Source organism: Elgaria multicarinata, chromosome 5 (assembly GCF_023053635.1).
Source record: "Elgaria multicarinata webbii isolate HBS135686 ecotype San Diego chromosome 5, rElgMul1.1.pri, whole genome shotgun sequence".
Lineage (NCBI taxonomy): Eukaryota > Metazoa > Chordata > Lepidosauria > Squamata > Anguidae > Elgaria > Elgaria multicarinata.
Genome location: NC_086175.1, coordinates 136,598,273 through 136,619,285, shown reverse-complemented (window position 1 = coordinate 136,619,285; position 21,013 = coordinate 136,598,273). Strand labels below are relative to the sequence as shown.

Here is a 21,013-nt window from a genome sequence, read left to right as displayed (position 1 = left end):
AACACCGCGCGGGCGGAAGAGGCCAGGCGCCGGCATGGAGGAGGGCGCCCAGGAGCAGCAGCAGCAACTGCGCAGCGTGAGCGGAGACCCTCCATCACCCCCTCCCTGGGGTCCCGGGGGCGGGTGGGGGGCACCGCGGGGGCGGGGGGGGACACGTGGGGCGGCGGCAGCGCTCTGAGCGTGGCGCTCTCGTTGCAGCTCCGCGACTTCCTCCTCGTCTACAACCGCATGACCGAGCTCTGCTTCCAGCGCTGCGTCTCCAACCTCAACTACCGGACCCTCGCCAGGGACGAGGTGAGCCCTCCGTTGCCGGGCCCAGGCCCGGGGGAAGAAGGCAGCGGGCCAGCCCCACCCGCCCCCGCCCCCGCCCCGGGCAAGGGCTCCCCCATAGAATCATAACACGGCAGAGCAGGAAGGGGCCTCCAAGGACCGGTTCTTCCGCTAGCTCCTTCATTACTCTTGGATGCCGTTCATCAGGCCCTGGAGATTTGAACGCATTCAAGGAAATTAGGTGTTCTTTGACCATTTGTTTGTTTGTTTATTTATTTATTACATTTCTATACTGCCCAATAGCCGGAGCTCTCTGGGCGGTTCACAAAAATTAAAAACATTCATAGTATAAAACAACAGTATAAAACCAGAGTATAAAATACAATCTCAAACTGCAATCCTTCCCCCTCAACTTCTGCTTCACTTTTTCCTCGGGGGTCATAGACCCGCTTTTGGGAGAAGACTGAGGCAAAGTAAGAATTGAGCACTTCAGCCTTTTCTTTGTCATCTGATATCTGTCTCCCAACAGAGAGCTTCGGCTAGTGGGTGGTATAGAAATGTAATAAATAAATAAATAAAATAAATATCAGGGTAATTGAAGTCCCCCATCACTACTACATCACACTTCCTTGAAACACTGGCAATTTGTTTCTCAAAAGTTTCGGCCTCGTCTTCTCCTTGATTGGGTGGTCGGTAGTAGACTCCGATTATCATGTTCTTTTTATTCCTTGCCCCATTTATTTTAATCCAGATGCTCTCGATGGGGCTCCCAGTCTCATCTGCCTGTATTTCTGTGCCGGGATAGGTATTTTTAACATATAGTGCAACTCCACCTCCCTTTCTATTTCTTCTGTTCTTTTTGAACAAGTTATATCCTTCATTTGCTATATTCCAGTCATGGGAGTCATCCCACCAAGTTTCAGTTATACCTATCAAGTCGTATTTGCCTTCATGTAATAAGAGTTCAAGTTCATTCTGTTTGTTTCCCATGCTCTGGGCATTAGTATATAGACATCGAAGACCATGTGTTTTATAGTCTGGCTTTGTTCCTACATTGTTGTGGACACTGTTTTGGGGCACTGTTGGAGCTGTTCTCTGTACTGTGGTGCATTGGCCTTCATCCATTGTTGCCTCGAGGTTTACGTCTCCCGCCCCCGTAAGATTCAGTTTAAAGCCCTCCTGATCAAGTTCTTCATGTTGTGGCCGAACACATTCTTTCCAGCCCTTGTGAGGTACAACCCATCCCTTGCCAGCAGTCCATCTTCCAAGTATCATAGCCCGTGGTCCCAGAATCCAAAACTCTCACGTCAGCACCACCTTCGTAGCCAGTCGTTCATCCGGAGTATTTTTCTTTCCCTTTCTAATCCTCTTCCAAGAACCGGGAAGATGGATGAGAAAACTACCTGGGCCCCAAAGTTCTTCCGTTTCCTTCCCAGAACTTCAAAGTCTGAAATGATTTCTTCGTAGCTCTGCTTGGCGACATCATTTGTTCCCACATGAATGAGAAGAAAGGGGTATGTGTCCGTGGGCTTTATGAGCTTCGGTAACCCTTCAGTCACATCTCTAATCTGTGCTCCAGGGAGACAGCACACCTGGCGAGTCCATGGGTCTTCACGACCTCTTCTTTTGTGGCCTGGCCTTCCTTCCACTTCCTATAGGTGTCCTTTTTCGTTGTTTTCAGGTCATCTCTAAGCTTTTTGTGGAGCTACATTGGCTTCTTCTGTTGTCTTCTACCTTTTTTCCAGGTTGGAATTGTTTGTAAGTGTCCCTTTAAATCCTCCCTTTTTTAGAAACTCCCACGCACCTTGGACTCCTTTTCCCTCTGGGAAACAGCCCAGCCACCCACCCCAGCCATCTTTGTCTCCCCCGTCCCTTTCTGCTCCCGCTGCAGGAGTTGTGCCTGGACAGCTGTGCTGGGAAGCTGGTGCGCTCCAACCACCGCCTGATGTCTGCCTACGTCCAGCTCATGCCCTCCCTTGTCCAGCGCAGGATATCGGACTACGAGGCCGCTGCTGCAGCCGGCCAAGCAGCTCAGGAGGCCAGCCCCACGACGGGGGCCCCTGCCCTTCCGGGGCCCAACATTGTCAGCGCCTCCTAAGCCAACTTGCAAGTGGCTGCCGGAGCAGCTCTCCGTGGGGACTGGGAAAAGAGCTGCCCGGCTCCCACAGGGCCTTCTCCCCCCCCCCTCCGATGTGGGTCTGGTGTCAGCTGCTTCTTCTTGGGCCCGTCCTCCGTCCCCCCGCGGCCTGAAGGTAACCCAGCGGGCCCCGTCTTCCTGATGCTGGTCACGTGTGGTGCATCCCCCAGCCAGCTGTTTTTTGCTCCTGCAGACTCCCGCTCGGCTAATTCTCATGGACGTCTTGGAGGTTGTCAATGTCTGTGTATGTGAGATGTACTGCTTCTTAAAAAATAGTAACAGCCCCCATCACCACCCTCTCTCTCTCTTGGCCACCTCTTCATTTTGCTGGGAGCCACTCGCTAGCTGGCCATGCTCCCCTGGCCGCTATGACCCCGGCCACCCTCATCCTTGCTGCCTTCTGGTGCTCAGGAAGAGGAGGGCTGCAGGATGAGGTGGCAGTGATGCCAGGTGTCACATGTTTCTCACTGCTAAACTCCTTTGCCAGTTTGATGCTGCTGCTCTTGCTTTGGCAGCTTAAGATGAAAAGTCTTCTCTCACATTCTGGCAGAGTATTTCCCCAGGGACCGTCCTCCATCCCAGGCCAGCCCTACAACGACATGGCTTCCTGCGGGTACTTCAGGCGGCACAAAGGGGGAAGAGCAGCAAGTTCTTTCTCCCACGCACCTGCTGTACCACACCACTTCCGGTGCCCACCTCCCTTCTCATCGGCCTCTTCTGCCTTCTTCCCCAGCCACAGGGGCCCCCTGACAGGGCCAGCCGAAATATTGCAGGAGGTCCTGGCAAGACTCTTTCGGCTGTCTCTCTCAGGAGCCCCCCCGCCTCCCCCCCATCTGGCAAACCGGGAGGGAGGATTCCTGTGCCGCTCTTTTGGTCTCCCTCACCTGCTGCTGGCTGTTCAGCTGCTCTCACCTGGGGCCCCAGCCATGGGGCTCCTGTGAGAGGTCCCCGCCCTCCACCAGCCACAGAAATGGCGGCATTGAGCAAGTCCTCGGCAGCACACGGCTCGCTAGTTCCTTCTTGTGCCAACCGTCCAGGCAGGCAGGCAGGGGCAAGTCGATGGAAGGCCGGTGGGGGGGGGAGTGGATGTTGCTGCCATGGAGGCGGACAGGAGCATGTGAGGGAGTGGCTGGCCACTTAACCACCCAAGCCAGGGTGGGCAGATGGGCGGGCGGCAGCGCTGCCTTGCTTGAGGCAGCAATTATTCTTGGGCCGGGGCTGCTCCACCCCCTCCTGTTCCCCATGTGGGATTGTGGGTTCTGAGCACAGAGGGGCCCTCAGAGAAGTCAGGCCTGGCCCTACAGCTGTGGTGCTTGCCCCGTGTCTTGTGGGTCGGAAGCAGAGGCTCCAGCTAGAGCATCCAAGGCAGTAAGGCCTCGTGGAGTCAGTAAATTGGGCTGCCTGCCTGCCTGCGCTTGACTTTGGAGAGATGCCAGCGGAAAAGGAGGGGGGTCGTGCCTCTCCTTCTGCAAAGGTGCACAAGGGGGGAGTGGTTTTGTTGCCCAGGCAGAGCTAGGAAAGCCATCCTGGCACAACCTTTCCATCTGGGGGGCAACAAGCTGCAATAATTTATGAAGGTGTGGCGGGACAGTGGATGCTGGCTGTGAGAAGCTTCCCTCCCGCCTCCTCTTCTCGTGGGTGGGCAACGGCACTCATTGCCCGGGACATTTTGGATCCGAGGTGGCCAGATCAGGAAGAGGAACAGAACTGCAAGCACAAGCTGGTTCCTTTGGGATGTCTAAGTCTGAACACTGAATTCAAAAGCAAAATGATTTCTCTTGCTAACGCTACATTTGGCATAGAGAATCTTAACTAATGACAAATATAGTCTGAGACAATAACCAGAGGAATTCAATGAAACTTGACAGAATCCTTATTTATTTACTTAATGAAGCCGAGGACCATGTAGCGGGCGCTGGCACCAAAACCATGGAAGTCCAACGTTAAGGCTCCTGCCTTGATATCTGCCGTGAAAGCAGTAACCACGTAATGCAGAATTGTGTTCATTGTTTACTTGATCAGCTCTGTGCACCCACACTCAAGGTAAGGGCAGTGATATGTCAAACTTCAGAATTTACAAATATAGGCATGATTATATTCTTAATTCTGAACCATTGCCTTAAGCTGAAGAGCCCAATCCTGAGATGATAAGTGGCCAACTGGTCCGCCAGAAGGATATGATGGCACCCACCCACCCACCATGATCCTCTTATTTTAAGATCCATTTGGAGCATTTTGCAATCCCTTTTCATTTCGACCACCCTAAATCATTTGGTATCACCAGAAAACACGGCCACCCCACCTTTAAGGAAAACTGAAGGAAACCTTTTATGAAGGAAGCCTTTTCTTCAGTAGCTTCCCTGACACTGGCTCATGAACCATACTGATGACCTCTTGGAGTTGGTGCTACCTTTCCTTGCCTGCAATAAACATACTAGGTAATCCTCTATTGTAGTTTTGAGTAAACTCAAGTTCTTTGAAGGGATTTAACTCTCTCGATTCCCCTTTCAACTTCCTTTTTTTTAACCACTTCACTCATTTTAGAGAAGTTTCTTTTTCGGAAGTCAAATGTGACAATCCTGGACTTCCTTCCACTTCCCTGTATGTTAAATCTGATTTGGGATTAAATCCAGGGTTGCCTGGTTGGTTCCATGACCAACTGTTCTAGGGCCCAGTTGTTTAGGGCATTGAAAAATTTAACCTTTGTTGTTACCGGGAGACGCATTTATCCAATCAGTGGCTGAGTTCTGACAACATGCTAATCAACTGGGGTGGGGGTAACAGGAACAGAATGGGAAACGGGTGATTTGCAACTCGGCCAATGTGGGGGTAATTGCAGTCACCTTACTACAACACTTCCTTGTTTGGAGGCCTCCCCAGCCATATTTTCCCTCTCAAGGTCACCCTGAGCATCACAGTCTGGGGAATGCTAGCACGTCCTGAATACTAAATTGCTTTGTGGGGCATGGTGTTACCACCCATGGCGCTTCTGTAATTGGTGGGAGATTCAGGACAAATAAAAGTACTAAACACAGCGCATAGTTAAATTATGGAACTCACTACCACAAGATGTAGTGATGGCCACCAGTTTGTATGGCTTTAAAAAGGGGTTGGATAAATTCCTGGAGGCAAAGGCTACTGGCCTTGATGACTATGTGCTACCTCCAGTATCCGAGGCAGTGCGCCTGTGTGCACCGGTTGCTGGGAAACATGGGGGTGCTGTTGCACCGTGTCCTGCTCTGTTGGTTCCCTGGCCGACGGCTGGTGGGCCACTGTGTGAACAGAGCACTGGGCTAGGTGGACCCTTGGTCTGATCCAGCCTCAGGGCTCTCCTACTCTGGGGAGGGAGGGAGGAGCCTCGCCCGCCTTAGGCTCGGCTCTGCGCCCCAACCCTTTGAGGCCCAAGGGCCACGTGCCTCCTGCACGCTCCTGCCCTGCCCTGCCCGTGAAGTTTACAGCTGGAGAGAACCATGTTATGAACCCCCGAACCCCGCAGTTCCGGGGAGGCCTGGGCCCGTATCTGGAAGGGGCTGAGGGGGGGGGGGGGCTTTCGGCCTTGCCGAAGAGCAGGAGTAGCAGGTCCCGAGGGCGACGGAGGGAGGCCTTTGCGCCGCAGGGGTCTGGCGCGCGCAGCTGCCTGCGCCGCCGCTGTGCCCGGGCGGCCTCCCCGCCCCCCCCCGCGGCTAAGACTTGCGCCTTTCAGATCCCGCCTCGGGACGCAGAAGCCGCCGCGGAGTGTTTTCTGCTGCTGTCTCCGCGGGCTGCTTCGAGCAAAGCCTTCAGCACCCCGCGGGGCCCGGCGCGTGGGCGCACTTGGTGGGGCCGATGGCCGCGCGGGACGCCTCCGTCGAAGCGGCCCTCCCGCCGCGCCGGACTACAATTCCCATCAGCCGGCCCCAGCGCCGAGGGGAGGGCTTCCGCCCGTCTCTCTGCTTCTCCCAGGGCCGGGCTCGCCCCGCCCACCGCTTACTCTCCGTCACTTCCGCCAGCGGCAAAACGGGCTGGGAAGGAGCCGCGTAGCGGATTGTCAGCCTGGGCGAGTCTAGGACCTGCGAGGGCCATAGAGTCGCCTCGCGCAGGGGCCGTTGGGCCGCCCCCTAGCAACGCCTCGCGTGCCCCCAGCAACGGCGGACGCGGCGCGGCTCCCGTTGCTGCCTGCCTTGGGCCGTCCCTGCCTGCCTGTGCCTCCCTACCTGCCTCCGCCATGGACTCCCCACGCCTGGCCCCCATTGCCGCCCCCGGCGGTAAGAAGGCGACGCGGAGCCAAGCCGCTGAGCATGTGCAGAGGGCTCTTTAATCAGGCTGTTTGCTGAGGAGCCGCCGCCGCCAGCCGGTCGGACGCGCCCCTCCCCCTCTTGCCAGGCCCAGCCGCCGCCACCCCACCCTCCCCCCCGCCGGTCCTGCGCGGGAGGGAGGGAGGGAGAGCGGGCGGGCGGGCGAGCGAGCCTGGGGCAAGTGACCCCCAGCAGCCCCCTTGGCTCGGCCGCCGGGTCCGAGAGGTCTCGGGGCTCCCTGGCCGAGTGGTTAAGAGCCCCCCCGGAAAAAACGCCCCCAGGGCTGCCGAAATGAACGCCCCGCCTGGCGGCCGCCTGGCCGTTCCTTGCAAAGGCGCCCCCTCCCGCCCCCCCGTGGACAAAGGCAAGGCCGCGGGGCTGCCCCTGGCATGTCTGGCTGGCCTGGGGAGGGGGCGCGATTGCCAGGGCTGCGGGGCTCTTGCCGCGAGCGCCGCCGTGCCCGGGGGCGCGGAGCAGCCCGTGACACTCCTCGGTGCGCGGCGGCCCTCTGCTCATGCCCGTGGCGACTCTTGCCCGGGTCTAGAGGGAGGCGGGGGCTGTTCCGAGGCGGTGCTGTTGCAGGCGGCCCCGCCCTGTCTTCCCTCCGCAGGCGCCGCCGCTCCCAGACGCCCCCCGGAGGAGGAGGACCCCCACCCTTGGGCCCGCGCCCTCCGCCAGCGCCTCGCTGCCCAGCTGCGAGAGGTCGGGCACGCCGAAGCCGGGCACGTGGCGGCCCTCGCGGCGGAGCTGGCCGCCGTCTTCCAGGCGGTGCTGCGGCAGAGCAGCCGACGCGCCTGGCTGCGCCTGATGGAGGCGCTGCGCTTGATCGGCCCCTTCCAGCAGCTGTTGTCCGGACGGGCCGAGCTGGCGCCCTACCTGGAGGGCCTCTATTACCAGTTCCGCAGCAGCCAGGCCTTGGTCTCTGACTTGGATGTTCTGGGGGCCGTTTGGCGGTCCTTCCCCGAAGACTGCTCCGTGCTGTGGGCCGCTCCTAGGACCTCCTGCCCCCGCGATCCTGCTGATCCAGCCAAGCTACTGCCCTCCAGCCGTGAGCCAGTGTTCGCAGGCCTGCCCTGCCCTTTTGCTACTGACTGGGAGGCGGCTGGGATCTCCGGTATGCTGAAGCCGGCACCCGTGTCCCTCCAAGAGCTGCAGAGATGTGTGGGACCCGTAGGCAGCGAGTTGGCTCGAGAGGAGACCCCCTGGGCCAACAGCTTGGGTCTCATGCCACTGACTCTAGCTGCAGACGTGCCAACGGAGTACCCCTGTGCAGAGCCAAGCATCACTGCTGGGTAAGACCCAGCAACTTGGCCCAGAAGACGCACCCCCAATTTCTGCCTCTATATGCCCCCCTGACAGCTGCCTTCTTTCTCACCTACTTTGCTGCAGACCTTCCTTGGAGTCAGACAAAGAAACCCTCAGGACAACTCCAGCGCCCAAGAAGACAGCACCAGCAGTAGCAAAAGACAAGGAACCACCCATGACGGGTCTCCAGGCTGCTGAGGTCTTTGCAAAGAACCGGCACTTGGGGGAAATCAGTTTCCTGTACCTCAATGTGGCCCACAGCCGGCACTTCAGGTAGCCTCATCTGCTGCCTCAGCTGCCGCCATCTCCAGGTGTACTTGTGCCGCTCCCCCTTATTTCCTTGCTTCTGACGGCAAAAGAGGGAGGAGATTTCTGCTCCTTCCGTCTCTCCTGCCCTGTCTTGAGTACCAGCCCCGATGCATCAATCTTGCTCACGTGATTCCCTTTCTCTCGCCCCCCTCCCCCCCACACACCTTGCTGTCTGCAGGCCGTATGACCTGGTGGCTGTTCCCAAGCATCTGATCAACCCCCAGCACTACGTCTTTTCACCCTATGGGGTGCTTCAAGTACACCCCAAGGAGGGGTCCGAGGCTCTTTCCCTGGGTGACTGGCATCGCGAAGCCGTGCTGTGGCAGCTGATGCAATATATCCCCTTCTTCCGACTTTTCTTGGTCCGCAAAGCCTTTGTCCGGTAAGCGGCAGGTGCAGGGCACGGCCTGAAGCTGTTGACCCCGTGCCCAGCTTGGCACACCTGGGTCGCTGCAGCGAGCCAATGAGGGGACCCCGAGGAAGGTGGCTCAGCCACCCTGTTGAGTCTCCCCTGTTCCCCAGCTGGTGCTTCAATGTCAAACACTTGCAACGCTTGAAAGGGCGGCAGACGCTGCGCCTGCAACTGCTCCAGGCCGTGCCTCACTTTGGAGCCGCTCTTCTCCACATTTCCAGGTGAGAGCCCCTCCGTGGCACCCGCTCCCACCCACACTCTGCTCAGCCGCAGCTCCTGGCAGCCGTTTCCCCGTCTCTCCCTGGCAGGCTCCTGCAGGAGCTGCGATCCATCCACTGGCTGCCAACCGACGACTCCAAGTGTTACAGCTTCCCTGAGCTAAAACGGGCCCTGGACAAGGAGAGCAGCCATGCCCAAGGGCTGCTCAGCAGGTTCCTCGCCCTCTGCACTTCTATCATGGAGCTGGTAAGCGGCAGGGCAGGGCAGGGCAGGGCAGGCCAGGGCAGGGCGGCATTTCTGGGGGTGTGCTGGTGGGAGGGGGAGAGCCTAGCTGCTCCTTGTTCTTCCAGCAAAGTCTCCGCCTTCTCCATTTGCCCCCTCAGCAATTTCCGGGACGGACGGACGGACGGTGTGTCCCTCCCCACGAGAGGCTCACCTGGTGCTACCTTAAGGTCTTTTCAGCACCAGGCAAAAATGTTTCCGTTCTTCCAGGCCTTTTAAAAGTTGCTTGGTTGTTTAAGAGATCGATATCCCACTTTTTGAACAGAGTCCTCAAAGCGGCTGACAGTGTTTATAGAGCACAACAGGTGCAGCAAGACCCACAGGCTCAGGAAACAACGCTACACAGCTCCAGCGGAGCAAGGGGCAGCCTCTGGCATTCCTCCCATGGGGCCCCGGAGTGCCTGCGGGTGTCGGTTGGCCCTGTGCGTGTGTGCGCTGGTGTGGGGCGGGGCTGTCCAACAGGAGCCGGCCCTGATGTTCTCTTACTCAACATCGTATATGAGAAAGTGATACTGACATTTTTGTCTCTAGTTTTATGGCAGTTTTGTTTCTTCTAGCTTTTAGAAGATGCCTTTTTTGTGACTAGTGAAATTCAATTGTTGTTGGTATTCAATTTGATTCTCTGTGCTGGTTTTGGATTTTATTGTGGTAATTTGACTGTATTACATGTATTTTGTTTTTATGCCCTTCAAACCTTTTCTTGTATATCACTCAGAGAATGGTGTTATGGGGCAATTAACAACTGTAAATACTAAATAAGTTTGAAGATTCACGGCCGGGTATTCCAGACCGAAAACATTTTCTGATGCAAGATCCTGATTGTGCTTGAGCCTCAGGGAAGCCCCCCAGAGAGCGGCCCAGAGCAGCTCTCTGTAAACCGCCCAGAGAGCCCTGGCTATGGGAGCGGTATATAAGTGCAATAAATAAATAAATGAATAATAAATAAGCCCCAAGACCATTCTGTGTTCTCAGGCAGCTCTGAAACATCATTGAATACCTCAGTAGAGTGTGACGAGGTGTAGTTAGAAATAACTTTTGAATAACATCTTTTAAAACACTTAAGTAGAAGAAAAAGACAAAACTAAAAACTAGGGTAGGGGATAAACATAGTGAAAAAGGCAGTTTGCACTAGAACACTTTTTCATTTCACAGAGAGAGAGAGAGAGATTGGGTCATTTCTTGTGCACATTGCCAAGCCAGGAGCGAAGAAAGGTTAAAACCAGTCCTCTCGGCTGAGAGACCTCCTGTGGGAACAGACCTTAAAGGCAGGATGAATCTTAATGAACTTGGGTAAAAGTCCATTCGAAGATACATGGGGCTACCTTTGAAAATGACCGAGAAACTTCAGTTAGTTCAAATTAAGGGTGGCTGGAGCACTATTTGGAAATGGCCAACATGATCATTTTATGCCAGTACTTCTCCATCTACACTGATTGCTAATCTGTTCCAGTCCCAATTCAAAGTGCTGGTTTCAACCTTTAAAATCCTGCCTTGGGGCCAGATTACGTGAAGGAACATCTTATTTATTCATTACTTTTGTATCCTGCCTTTTTACCTCCTTAAGGAACCCAAGGCGGCGTACATAATCCTCCTCCTTGCCATTTCTATCCCAAGAAAGGCTAAAATAACACCCTAAAGTATTTCTTGGTAGGTGCTTCTTTGGCTGTCATCCTGAGACGAGATCAGCAATTTGCAAGTATTAACAAGGATGTGGATAGTGGCCTCACCAAAGCGGCCCTTGCCCAAAGGGCCGTATATGCAGAACATCTGCTTGGGACATTCAGCCGAGGGGCAGCTGGCCTCTTTCTTTGCCCATTTCTCATCCATGGTGTGTTTGTCAACCTGTACCTTCAATCGTGTGGCAAGAAATGCTCTCACTGTGCCTCTTATAAAGAGCCGAGAGAAAACGGAGAGTAAGGGCGGGTGGGGGAGGTGGCCTGGCTGAGGTGTATAAAATTATGCATGGTATGGAGAACTTGGCTAGGGAGACGTTTTGCCCCTTCTCTCATAATAATACTCGAATCCAGTGGAGTCGTTATCCCATGAAACAGAATGGTAGAAGATTCAGGACAGGTAAAAGGAAGGGCTTCTTCACACCACGTGGCTTTAAACTATGGAACTTGCTACCACAAGATGTAGGCCGCCGATTTGGATGGGTTTAAAGTGAAGTTAGACCAATTCATGGAGGATAAGACTGTCAGTGGCTGCTAGTCCTGATGACTCTATATTATCTCCAGTGCCAAAGGCGGTATGCTTTTCTATGCCAGTCGGCTGGGAACACGGGCGGGAGGGTGCTGTTGCACTTGTGAGATTCCCATGGGCATTGGGGTAATCACTGTGGGGAAAGGAATGGTGGAGTAGGTGGGCTTTTGGTCATCTTACGTTCTCAAAGGTCTCAGGTTATAAAGGACTGCGTGGCCATCTTGAAGCCAGCCATGGAAGAACCTGCCGCAGACATGAGCGGCATGGCCATGGCCACGCATCTCTGCCACCAGAGCATCAGGCGTGGCTTCCTTGCAAGTAGCCTTTCCTTTAAGGGATGTCTCGCATAGCCAAAACTGCCCTTCACAGGAACAGCCGCTCTTCTAGCCCCAGAAGTTCAGAACGTACACTGCTGCTGCTGCTGCCGCTGCCATCTTGCCAAAACTCCTTTCCTGAACAGGGGAGCTCAAAGTCCCTCCCCTCCACCAGAGGCACCTAGGGCTGGCAGCGGCACCTCTCTGTACACCAGTCGACGGAGGGTGCAATGCATGTGCCCGGGTTTCCCAACCATTGGCCACCATGTGAAAAGAATGCTGGACGGGGGTGGGCCTTTGGTCGGATCCGGCCTCAGGCTCTTCTTACATATGTTCTGTCTTCCACAAAAGTGGAGGTGGGACAACTGCACAGGCCAATCCTGTTAGCACAAGGAAGAGCATCCTTGGGGACCTTGGGAGATCTCCGGTCACACTGGCCTTGTGTCTGCGGATACAGAGTCCTGTTTGCAGAGGGAGATTTTACTCCTGGTCAAACAGGTTTAGATTGGTCTGCTTATTTGTTGAGCGTTTCTTTAGCCTGAACAGGGCTCAGTGGAGGTCTATGTGTTTTCCTGGCCTCCGAAGTGATTTCACGGTTTTGTGCGTGTCCCTTGCAGGTGCGGGATGACACATACAAGATGGTGCATGGGCTGCAAATGCAAGTGCAAAGCTACAAGCTGTATCTCACCAACGAATCCCTGTACCACCAGCGGATGCAATACGAGGGGCTGCAGCGCCAATTGCAGGAGGCCGAATCCTGGCTGCAGAGGCTGGGCTTCCTGGCCCTTCTGGTGAACTTCCTCATCTGCCAGACCCTGGTCTCTGCTATGCAGGAGGATGTCACAGCCTTTGTCCATCGCACCATGAAGGTCCTGGGCCCTAGGAAGGAGATGTCTGTTCCCTACTGTTGCAGTTCTCGGTGGGGTGGGGGGAGAGGCGAGGGGGGCTGCTACTCCCAGGCTGTCCCGCTACAGTGAGGGCCTGGGAGTGGAGCCTGTACACACCAGGAGGCTCCCATTGCGCAAGTCTGTGTCCCAGTGGAGCAGACAGGAGGCCATGTGCAGCACTTTAACTCACGTACAGGGCTTTGTTAGGAAGTGCTGTAGAAATCATTATTATTATTATTATTATTATTATTATTATTATTATTATTATTACTATGATGATGATCATAGAATCATAGAATCATAGAATAGCAGAGTTGGAAGGGGCCTACAAGACCATCAAGTCTAACCCCCTGCTCAATGCAGGAATCCACCCTAAAGCAGCCCTGACAGAGGGTTGTCCAGCTGCCTCTTGAAGGCCTCTAGTGTGGGAGAGCCCACAACCTCCCTAGGTAGCTGATTCCATTGTCGCACTGCTCTAACAGTCAGGAAGTTTTTCCTGATGTCCAGCCGGAATCTGGCTTCCTGTAACTTGAGGCCGTTATTCCGTGTCCTGCACTCTGGGAGGATCGAGAAGAGATCCTGGCCCTCCTCTGTGTGACAACCTTTTAAGGATTTGAAGAGTGCTCTCATGTCTCCCCTCCATCTTCTCTTCTATTATTATTATTATTATTATTATTTATTTATATAGCACCATCAATGTACATGGTGCTGTACAGAGTAAAACAGTAAATAGCAAGACCCTGCCGCATAGGCTTACAATCTAATAAAATCCTAGTAAAACAATAAGGAGGGGAAGAGAATGCAAACAGGTACAGGGAAGGGTAAGCAGGCACAGGGTAGGGAAAAACTAACAGTAGAAAGTAACAGTAGAAGTCTGCACAACATCTCCAGGCTAAACATGCCCAGTTCTTTCAGTCTCTCTTCATAGGGTTTTGTTTCTAGACCTCTGATCATCCTGGTTGCCCTCTTCTGATGATGATGCCTTGTCCAGGACCCTGAGACCTTCTGCATGTTCACCTGCCTTTTGGCCCCCTCCCCTGCAGGCTGATGGCACCAGCCGGAAAGCGGTCCTCGGGGTGCACCTGGTGTTTGGTCCTGACAGCCAGCTTATGCTCTTCCCCTCCCAGAAGGAGCTGGAGGACTGCTTATTAGGGGCTGTGACTACAGTGGTGGAGTCCGTCCTGCAGGTATGCTTGCCTCCTGGTCAAGTCCGTACAGCCGGAGTGTCCCTCCTCTTCCCCATGTCCCTTCCTCTTTGTGCCTTGTGCTCACCACAGGACCATGCACCATGTAAGGGCTGGCCATGTGAGGGGCGGGGGCTCTGCCCTGCAAGCTGAGTTGGCAGTGGTCTCGGGTGTCACGTATAGGTACAAGGCCGGCCTTGTACCTAGGAGGTAGATTCATTAGGAAATAGTTTGAGAATGTCAGATGTCTCTGCAAGCTTATCTCCATCAGAAGTTCCCATGGGATCTAGCTTGCTTGCTTACTCCCCATTGCGGCCTTGAAGCTGCTGGTTCTCTGGGAACTTAAGAGTGTTTTGGGAAAGGAGGGGGCCGCTCTTGGAAGCTGTCACTCAGATTGTAGCATCATTGCCGTCCCGCCCTCTTGGCACATGGGCACGGCTTACAGGTCAGAGGACCTGTCTGTCAAGTGGCTTTGAATAGGCTTTAAATGCTGGTGCAAAGCTGAAAAGGCTTTGCTAGGTTTCAACTCTCGACGCAACGCCTGACCTCCCTCCTGCTTTGGATTCCATCTCCGCTTGGGACTTTGAAAGCACTCTGCACCTGGACGCTTTGCTATTTGGACTTTGGATATCTAAGAACTGTGCCATGAAAACTAGTACTGTGAAGCTCTTCATAGACTTGGACTCGCATTTGCTGTGGATTGTGTGTGTGTGGCCAGACTCAGGTGGCAGGGAGTTGCCAGGCCTTAGCAGAAGGATGGGACTCCTGTGCCTGAGGGTTAACCTTCCCTGTGGTCATGGTAACCAGGGTCAGCTCAGTTGTGTCAGGCTGAGATTGACAAGTGTGTGACCGATCTTCTCTGCCCGGCTCTGGTAGCTCAGAGCAGATTTTCCCTGGGATTTTGTTTTAGGCGATTGGCCATGTCCCTTGAGGTACCAGCGTCTGCAGCATCTGGAGAAGCTCAAATGGGATGGCGGTGTACCCGAAACACCCCCCCCCCCGCCCTGAGTGTTTGCCTTAAGGATCGTTTCAGAAAAGGGGCCTAAAGCTTTCTAACCATGGTTCAGCTTTAAGTGTGTTTTGGAGACTGTGTCCTACTTGTTCATCCCTGGCCGATGACTGGCTGTCCACTGTGTGAACAGAGTGCTGGACTAGATGGACCCTTGGTCTGATCCAGCCTCAGGGCACTTCTGATGTTCTTATATTAAGCTTGGTCTGATCCAGCCTCAGGGCACTTCTGATGTTCTTATATTAAGCTTTTCCTCAATAAAAGAAGTCTCACTGATGTGAGTGTCTGGTGTCAGCTTGCCAGCGCATGTGAATGCCAGAGGGAACAGGCATGAACACGATATTTCTGACTTTCTGTTCCCTTCAGACAACCCGGATCAGAAGTAGAAGTGAGAGGCTAGAGAACCAGGAGTGCCTACAGAGTGTGACGCCTGAGCAACGTACAGCCCAAACCAGGGGTGAGCCAAGTCATGAGAGTGCAAAGAGCTTGTGGGCTGACCACCGGCCCTGGAGCTGCCCGACCTCCTGCTGCTCCAATGCAGGCGCTGGGAGTCTGTGGTTAACATGCTCCGCTATACGAATCTGGGAGAGAACTCTCTGTGAGGAGGGGGTCTTGCGTAGGGCAGGGGCTCCTTTGTCAGGCCTCCAGCCCTCACCAGCAGCATGTGTGCGTAGACAAATGAAGAGGCCGATCTCAGCGCAAATAGCCTTCGATATGCGAAGCGGTAGTCCCATCCGCAATCCAGGGCATCTTATGTCTGTCTGTCCAGGGCTAAGATCCCTGATTAAGTGACACAATGCTAATAGCGCGCTGGTAGATCCCTTTGACGGACACCCAGCGGTAGAAGAGAAAGGTGTTGCAATTCTGACGCTGGCCTAAGCCCAGGATCTGGAAGGCTGGCTCCTTCCTGTCTTCAGGGAGGGTCTTTCCCTAAAGACCTTTGGCGGTGGGCCCGCCTGGCAGGACACCTGCTTCCTTCCGTTGCTCCCCACTCTCGACTCCACGTCTGGTCTGGGCAGCCATCATGCTCACCTCCGGCCTCTCTGCGAGTTGCTGGGTTCCACAGAAGGCAAAGTTCTGCTTGGGCTTTGATCCGACTGACGATCCCTCCCAGGTCCTTCCCTGGGTCTCTGTCTCCGTGAGGCTCAGGATCCCTCCCTCCCCCCCCTCGTCATCGGACTCTGAGTCAGGTTCCATGGTCTCTGCAGGGAGCCTGGGCACAATCCTGTTAAAAACGGTGGGCGTTCGCTTCTTGCTCCGCTATGATTGGCCCTTCATTCAGAGGACCATTGGGGCTTCTGGAGCATCTATGGCATTAATTCTCTTGCTGCTGCTGCTGCTGCTGCTGCTACTCTGATTCTTTGGTTTAAGTCTTTTATAATGTATTGTAGTTTTGGTTCTTTGTGAGCTGCCGTCTTGATCTGCTGACTGAAACAGTGGGAGGTACCTCTGTTAAGAGAACATGTGCTCTTTCCCCTGGCAGCTCTTGATGTGGCAGGGGCTGCCGACAGCCCTGGCCAGGGCTCCTCAGAGCAGCTCCAGTGGTTGCCCACGACAGTGCTGTGCAAGGAGGAGCCCCAGCTGGTACACCGGCTCAACCTGAAGGCCTTTGGTGGCCTGGAAGTGGTTGGCCACCGGCTGAGGGGCGAGTACCCCTTGCTGTCACGTGAGCAGCTGGCCAAGGACCTGCAGTCCGACAGCATCATCCAGAAGGCCATGGCCCTGCAGCAGTCCCTCCTCACGGTGAGTGGAGTCCCGCGGAAGCCCCCTTGGCATGGTGGTGGCCCTGCAAGAGTTCTCTGGGTTGGGCTGGGCTGGGCAGTTTCCGGCTCCCTGCCCACACTGGGCCACATGGTCCTGCAGCGCAGGAGGGTCCCCTCAGAGGGGTTGCCCCTCCCACTGGCTCCGTTCTGGCAGGGCGATGAAAAGCGGAGTTGGGTGGCAGCACCAATGCGGGAGAGAGGCAACCCCGCTTCCCCTGCCCCGCTTCCCCCACCAGTCCTGCCTTGATCCAGATCACAGGGTCTCCCTGTGGCTCCTTCTGCCCTTTTCTTCTTTGACTTAAAAAAACAAGAGTGAGTCAGAGAAGCCAGAACAGGGAACGGAGCTGTTCCTTCCATGTTGGATGGTCGTACCGTGCTTGCAATGTTTTCGGGCAGCACGGAGGACGTTGGCCACCACTGACAGGGGGTCCCTCGGAGGAGCTCTCACCTACAGACCTGTTGAATCAGATGCCACAGATTTATTTTTATTTATTTATTTATTTATTATATTTGTATACCGCCCAATAGCCGAAGCTCTCTGGGCGGTTCACAGAAATTAAAACCATAATAAAACAACCAACAGGTTAAAAGCACAAATACAGATCACAATTCAGAAGTCACAGCACTTAATCTTAGAAGTTACAAATAACTCGAGAGCTAATGACCAACGGTTTAGATTAAGGAGCAGTCCAGAAGCAAGTGCATAGTCCTAGTCAGAGACTTAACTCTTAGTACAACATTAGAGTTTCAAAGCACTTCGAGATCCAGGTTCATGATACAAGATCCAAAAATAAGTTATGGTTCACAACTCGAAGTGGAGACAGGCAAAAATAAAGATGTTACCCAAAGCAGGATCACCATGTTCAGGAGGCCTGAGCTGACTCACGTTTTAGACCAGGAAGAGTTACAGCCAGGCAGAGTCCCTCCTTTTGGAGTAATTCCTTCTTCAAGAATTCTACTTGAGATGTGTCCAAGCTGCACTAAGTGCAGAGATTTGAGAATAAACTAGGCCAAAGAGCCCTAGGTGATAAAAAACACTCCCAAATGCAGGATTTCCACACACAGGAGCTCCAAGCCAATGCAGGTTCAAAGATACAGAAATAAGTCACAACTAGGCAGAACCCCAGCTTATTGAAGACATTCTATATATTTCAGGATCTTGCATTGCTGGGGTCCAAGTTGAACTGAGTCCAGGGATTCAGGAATTAACTAGACAAGGAGGAGTCCCTAGCAGTACAGATGTTTTCCTCAGAGCTTCTGAAAATGACTCCCAGCAGAGACATGCTTAAAACCAGCAAGTCAGGGATCTGGTCCAGCAAAAGTGTCTGCATTGGAAATTTCAAACATATGGGTGTTGAGGCAACAAAATAGTCAAACATCATTAATAGTCCAGACCAGAAGGCTTTCTGGGCAATCAAAGATGAAGGCACTGAGTTCATGGCAAACAATAATCCATGAGAAGACCATTATGTTCTACAGCAGTGGTTCTCAACCTGGGGCACTCCAGATGTGTTGGACTGCATCTCCCAGAATGCCCCAGCCAGCAGAGCTGGCTGGGGCATTCTGGGAGTTGTAGTCCAACACATCTGGAGCGCCCCAGGTTGAGAAAGGCTGTTCTACAGGAAGGTTTAACAGCACAATCGCCAAAGGTCCAGAGTGGACGACAAATCCAGGGGAGAGAGTTTCATCAGTCCAATTGATGGAAAGTCCAGGCAGCAAAGACGGAGAAGCTCTTCCCTTGCGGGGAACCAGACAAGGTCCCAAATTCCTTGTGTAGCATTAGTTGTCAGTTCAGAGTTTTCTGGTTACGAGCTTCTCTGGAAGCATGAATATGTTGAGTTATGGCTTTAGAAGCTGTTTAGTTATTGCACAGACTGGGTTTCTGGCACATAACCTTTTGTGTTAAGTCTCTGTCTGGGCCCTACAGAGACTAGCAGAGATTACAGCGGTTCTCAGCCAAGTCAGCAAAGACGTGAATTAAGACAGAGATTTATGTAGGTTAAAATAAACCTTTTTACTGGCAAATAAATATATAATTTAGTTATGGCAGTACAGATACAAATACTTACAAACGGTCAGTCAATACAGCTCACATGAGGGACATGGAAGTTATACAGGAACTTGAAAACACATTTACTTTTATAGACAACCTGTACAATGATGCAACTCCTTGCAACCCTTAATTGAAGACAATCAGTTAGACAATTATTCAATTATGACACTCAATGTCTCGGTGTAGAGTTGACCTTTAAGTTTCTGCTGAGTCTTCTGTTCCTCCAGATCCTCAGCAATTAACAAATCAATGGAAAACATAACCAGGATCCATTCCAGGATCCAACACCCCTTCTTATGTTTACACATTGATTAACAATAACACATTGTACAGTTATTTACACTTTTTCCTCCCTGAAACCTAACGTTTCACAAACTTCTCTGTGTTTGGTGGGACCTAGTGGTTTTGTGAACATGTCTGCAAGTTTTCTTGTGTTTCACAATAAGCAATAAGCCTGGTCCGGCACGACAAAAGCCCTTGGCTGAATGGTGCCCCTCCCCACTCTCCTCGCCCACAGGCTGCGCTGATGGAGACCCAGCTTCTGTGCCGAGAATACGCCTGGCTGGGTCAGATCTACGACTTTGTGCACAGCTGGAGCGCCAGCCAGCTGAAGAGCATGAAGGGCTGGCCGGCCGAGGAGTACGTGAACCAAATCCTCAAGCTGCGCACGTGGGTGAACCAGGTCGAGAACGTGCCAAGTGTTGTCATCACATACAACCGCCTCCTCTTTGTGGACTGCAGTGGCATCCATCAGGACATTTGTAGGTGCCAGGTTGCGGGTAGGAGCGACGGGCCCGTCGCGGTGACGGCCTCGCCATTGCCATGGCCGTTGAGCCCTCTCTGTCTCTCCCTTGGCAGTGCCCTTGTTGGACGCCATCCATGAGGACATCCTGTCTCTGTTGCTGAGCGAGACCACGCAGCGCAGTGAGTCGTTGATTGCCGAGCTGGCCGGCATCTTGCAGCTATATATGAATGTTGGCACGGACATCTTCACCATTGCCAAGTGCTCCCAGAAGGTAGGCTTCCTCCTCCTCCTCCTCCTCCTCCTCCTCGGGCAGATGTCTTGCCATGTCCTCCAATGCCACCCTTTCCAGGAAGCCTTTGGCTCAGCCCCACCCACCCCCCATGCCCCAGTTGCCTCCTGCAATGTTCCTGCCTGTCACAGCGCCTCAGCAGCTGCACCTCCTTTCCCTGTTATCCCCCCACCCCCTCGGCCTCCACCTCCCTCCCCATCCTCTCTGCCTTCCCCTGGGGCACATTTCAGATGGGAAGTGCCTCCGGGGAGGGACCAGCCCTCTTAGGAACAGAGGAAGCTGTCAGACCCTTGGCCCAGCTAGTCCAGTGTTGTCTGTCCTGACTGGCACCAATGGCTCTCTGGGGCTTCGAGAAGTTTTACCCTTTACTCTTCCACACACTCACACCCGCCTGCCCACGCTGCTGTCACCTCCCTTTCCAAACACAGCTGTGGTTACAGTCGGAGTAACCGCCTGCCTGCCTGCCTCGGTATGAACCTGTCTGGCGACCCGAGATCAGGAGAGGCTCTCTGCAAGGCACTCTTGTGAGCAGAGGCCTCCCTGAGGAGCACGTGGGGAAAGGGCTTTCTCCTACATAGCTCCCAAGCTCCGGAATGCACTCTCTTCAGAGTTGCCTCTGGTCTCCACCCTCCGCATTCATGATGCATCTTTTCAACTTGGGTTTTACAATGATTTACACAGGTCTTAACTTAAGAGTAATAAGAAATGACGCAGAGGCTGATAGCCGACTCCTGCTGTTGGTGCCGAGCAACTGATAATCCAGGGCTTGCTGTCCTCCAGTCGCAGGGTCCCGGCCATGAACATCCTGCAAGGAAGATCTCACGTGGCTAAGTCGTGGGAGGATCCTCAGAGTGTCCTTTCTGTTTTGCTCTCTAGAGAGGAGTCAGACAGGGCCTCTTTCTGCGGGATGACAGGGCCTCCCTGGGAAGCCTGATCGTCGTCACATTCTAACGTGGGCGATGATCTAGCTACTCAGACAGCGGTTATGTTCAAGTCGATGCCCGCTAGCCTCATGCACACGCTGCACTGAGGCTGCTTCCAGCCGTGGCTCCCTTTGGCACCGTTGCCCTCCCTCATTCACCAAATGTTACCCGTGTCACATCAACATGGGCTCCCACTTGTAGCCCCTCCTGTGTTTTCCCACCGCTTCTCCCCTCTTTCTTTGTGCCACACATCATCCATTAAGAAAGAACAGAGCAGAGCTGCACAAGGCCTTCCCCTTGGTAGCACCAGGCCTGGAAGCACCCTGAGAAAAGAGCAGCTTATGGACTGGGAGGGAGGGCTTCCTGGACGACGTGCTGTGCACCCTCAGCAGTGCGAGATGGCTGCTAGAAGGGCGAGCGCAGTTCTGGGCTGCAT

The 21,013-nt window shown here is 54.0% G+C and overlaps 3 protein-coding genes across 3 annotated transcripts in view; all 3 read left to right on the top strand.

The window, feature by feature from the left end:
• The window catches only part of ILK (integrin linked kinase), an 81,331-nt gene that overhangs the window by 2,642 nt on the left and 57,676 nt on the right, over positions 1-21,013 (top strand). The window lies entirely within an intron of this gene.
• Positions 14-2,706, top strand: TIMM10B (translocase of inner mitochondrial membrane 10B). The gene is made up of 3 exons (XM_063127318.1): positions 14-76; positions 199-294; positions 2,162-2,706. Exons 1-3 carry the CDS (start codon positions 35-37, stop codon positions 2,366-2,368), a joined length of 345 nt encoding a protein of 114 aa, XP_062983388.1. The 5' UTR covers positions 14-34; the 3' UTR covers positions 2,369-2,706.
• The window catches only part of DNHD1 (dynein heavy chain domain 1), a 53,479-nt gene continuing 38,348 nt past the window's right edge, over positions 5,883-21,013 (top strand). The window contains exons 1-12 of the mRNA XM_063127759.1: positions 5,883-6,651; positions 6,770-7,973; positions 8,071-8,259; positions 8,474-8,677; positions 8,818-8,928; positions 9,016-9,172; positions 12,342-12,593; positions 13,655-13,798; positions 15,171-15,261; positions 16,288-16,547; positions 19,138-19,381; positions 19,479-19,636. Of these exons, the coding sequence (XP_062983829.1) occupies positions 5,883-6,651; positions 6,770-7,973; positions 8,071-8,259; positions 8,474-8,677; positions 8,818-8,928; positions 9,016-9,172; positions 12,342-12,593; positions 13,655-13,798; positions 15,171-15,261; positions 16,288-16,547; positions 19,138-19,381; positions 19,479-19,636 (3,783 nt within the window). The remainder of the gene's footprint in view (positions 6,652-6,769; positions 7,974-8,070; positions 8,260-8,473; positions 8,678-8,817; positions 8,929-9,015; positions 9,173-12,341; positions 12,594-13,654; positions 13,799-15,170; positions 15,262-16,287; positions 16,548-19,137; positions 19,382-19,478; positions 19,637-21,013) is intronic.

Bases quoted from the DNA above. Each gene is read 5' to 3' on its own strand.
- TIMM10B (XM_063127318.1), top strand. From the start codon at position 35: ATGGAGGAGGGCGCCCAGGAGCAGCAGCAGCAACTGCGCAGC. The intron at 77-198 runs GTGAGCGGAGAC...CTCTCGTTGCAG, and splicing joins AGCAGCAGCAACTGCGCAGC to CTCCGCGACTTCCTCCTCGT. The intron at 295-2,161 runs GTGAGCCCTCCG...CTCCCGCTGCAG, and splicing joins GGACCCTCGCCAGGGACGAG to GAGTTGTGCCTGGACAGCTG.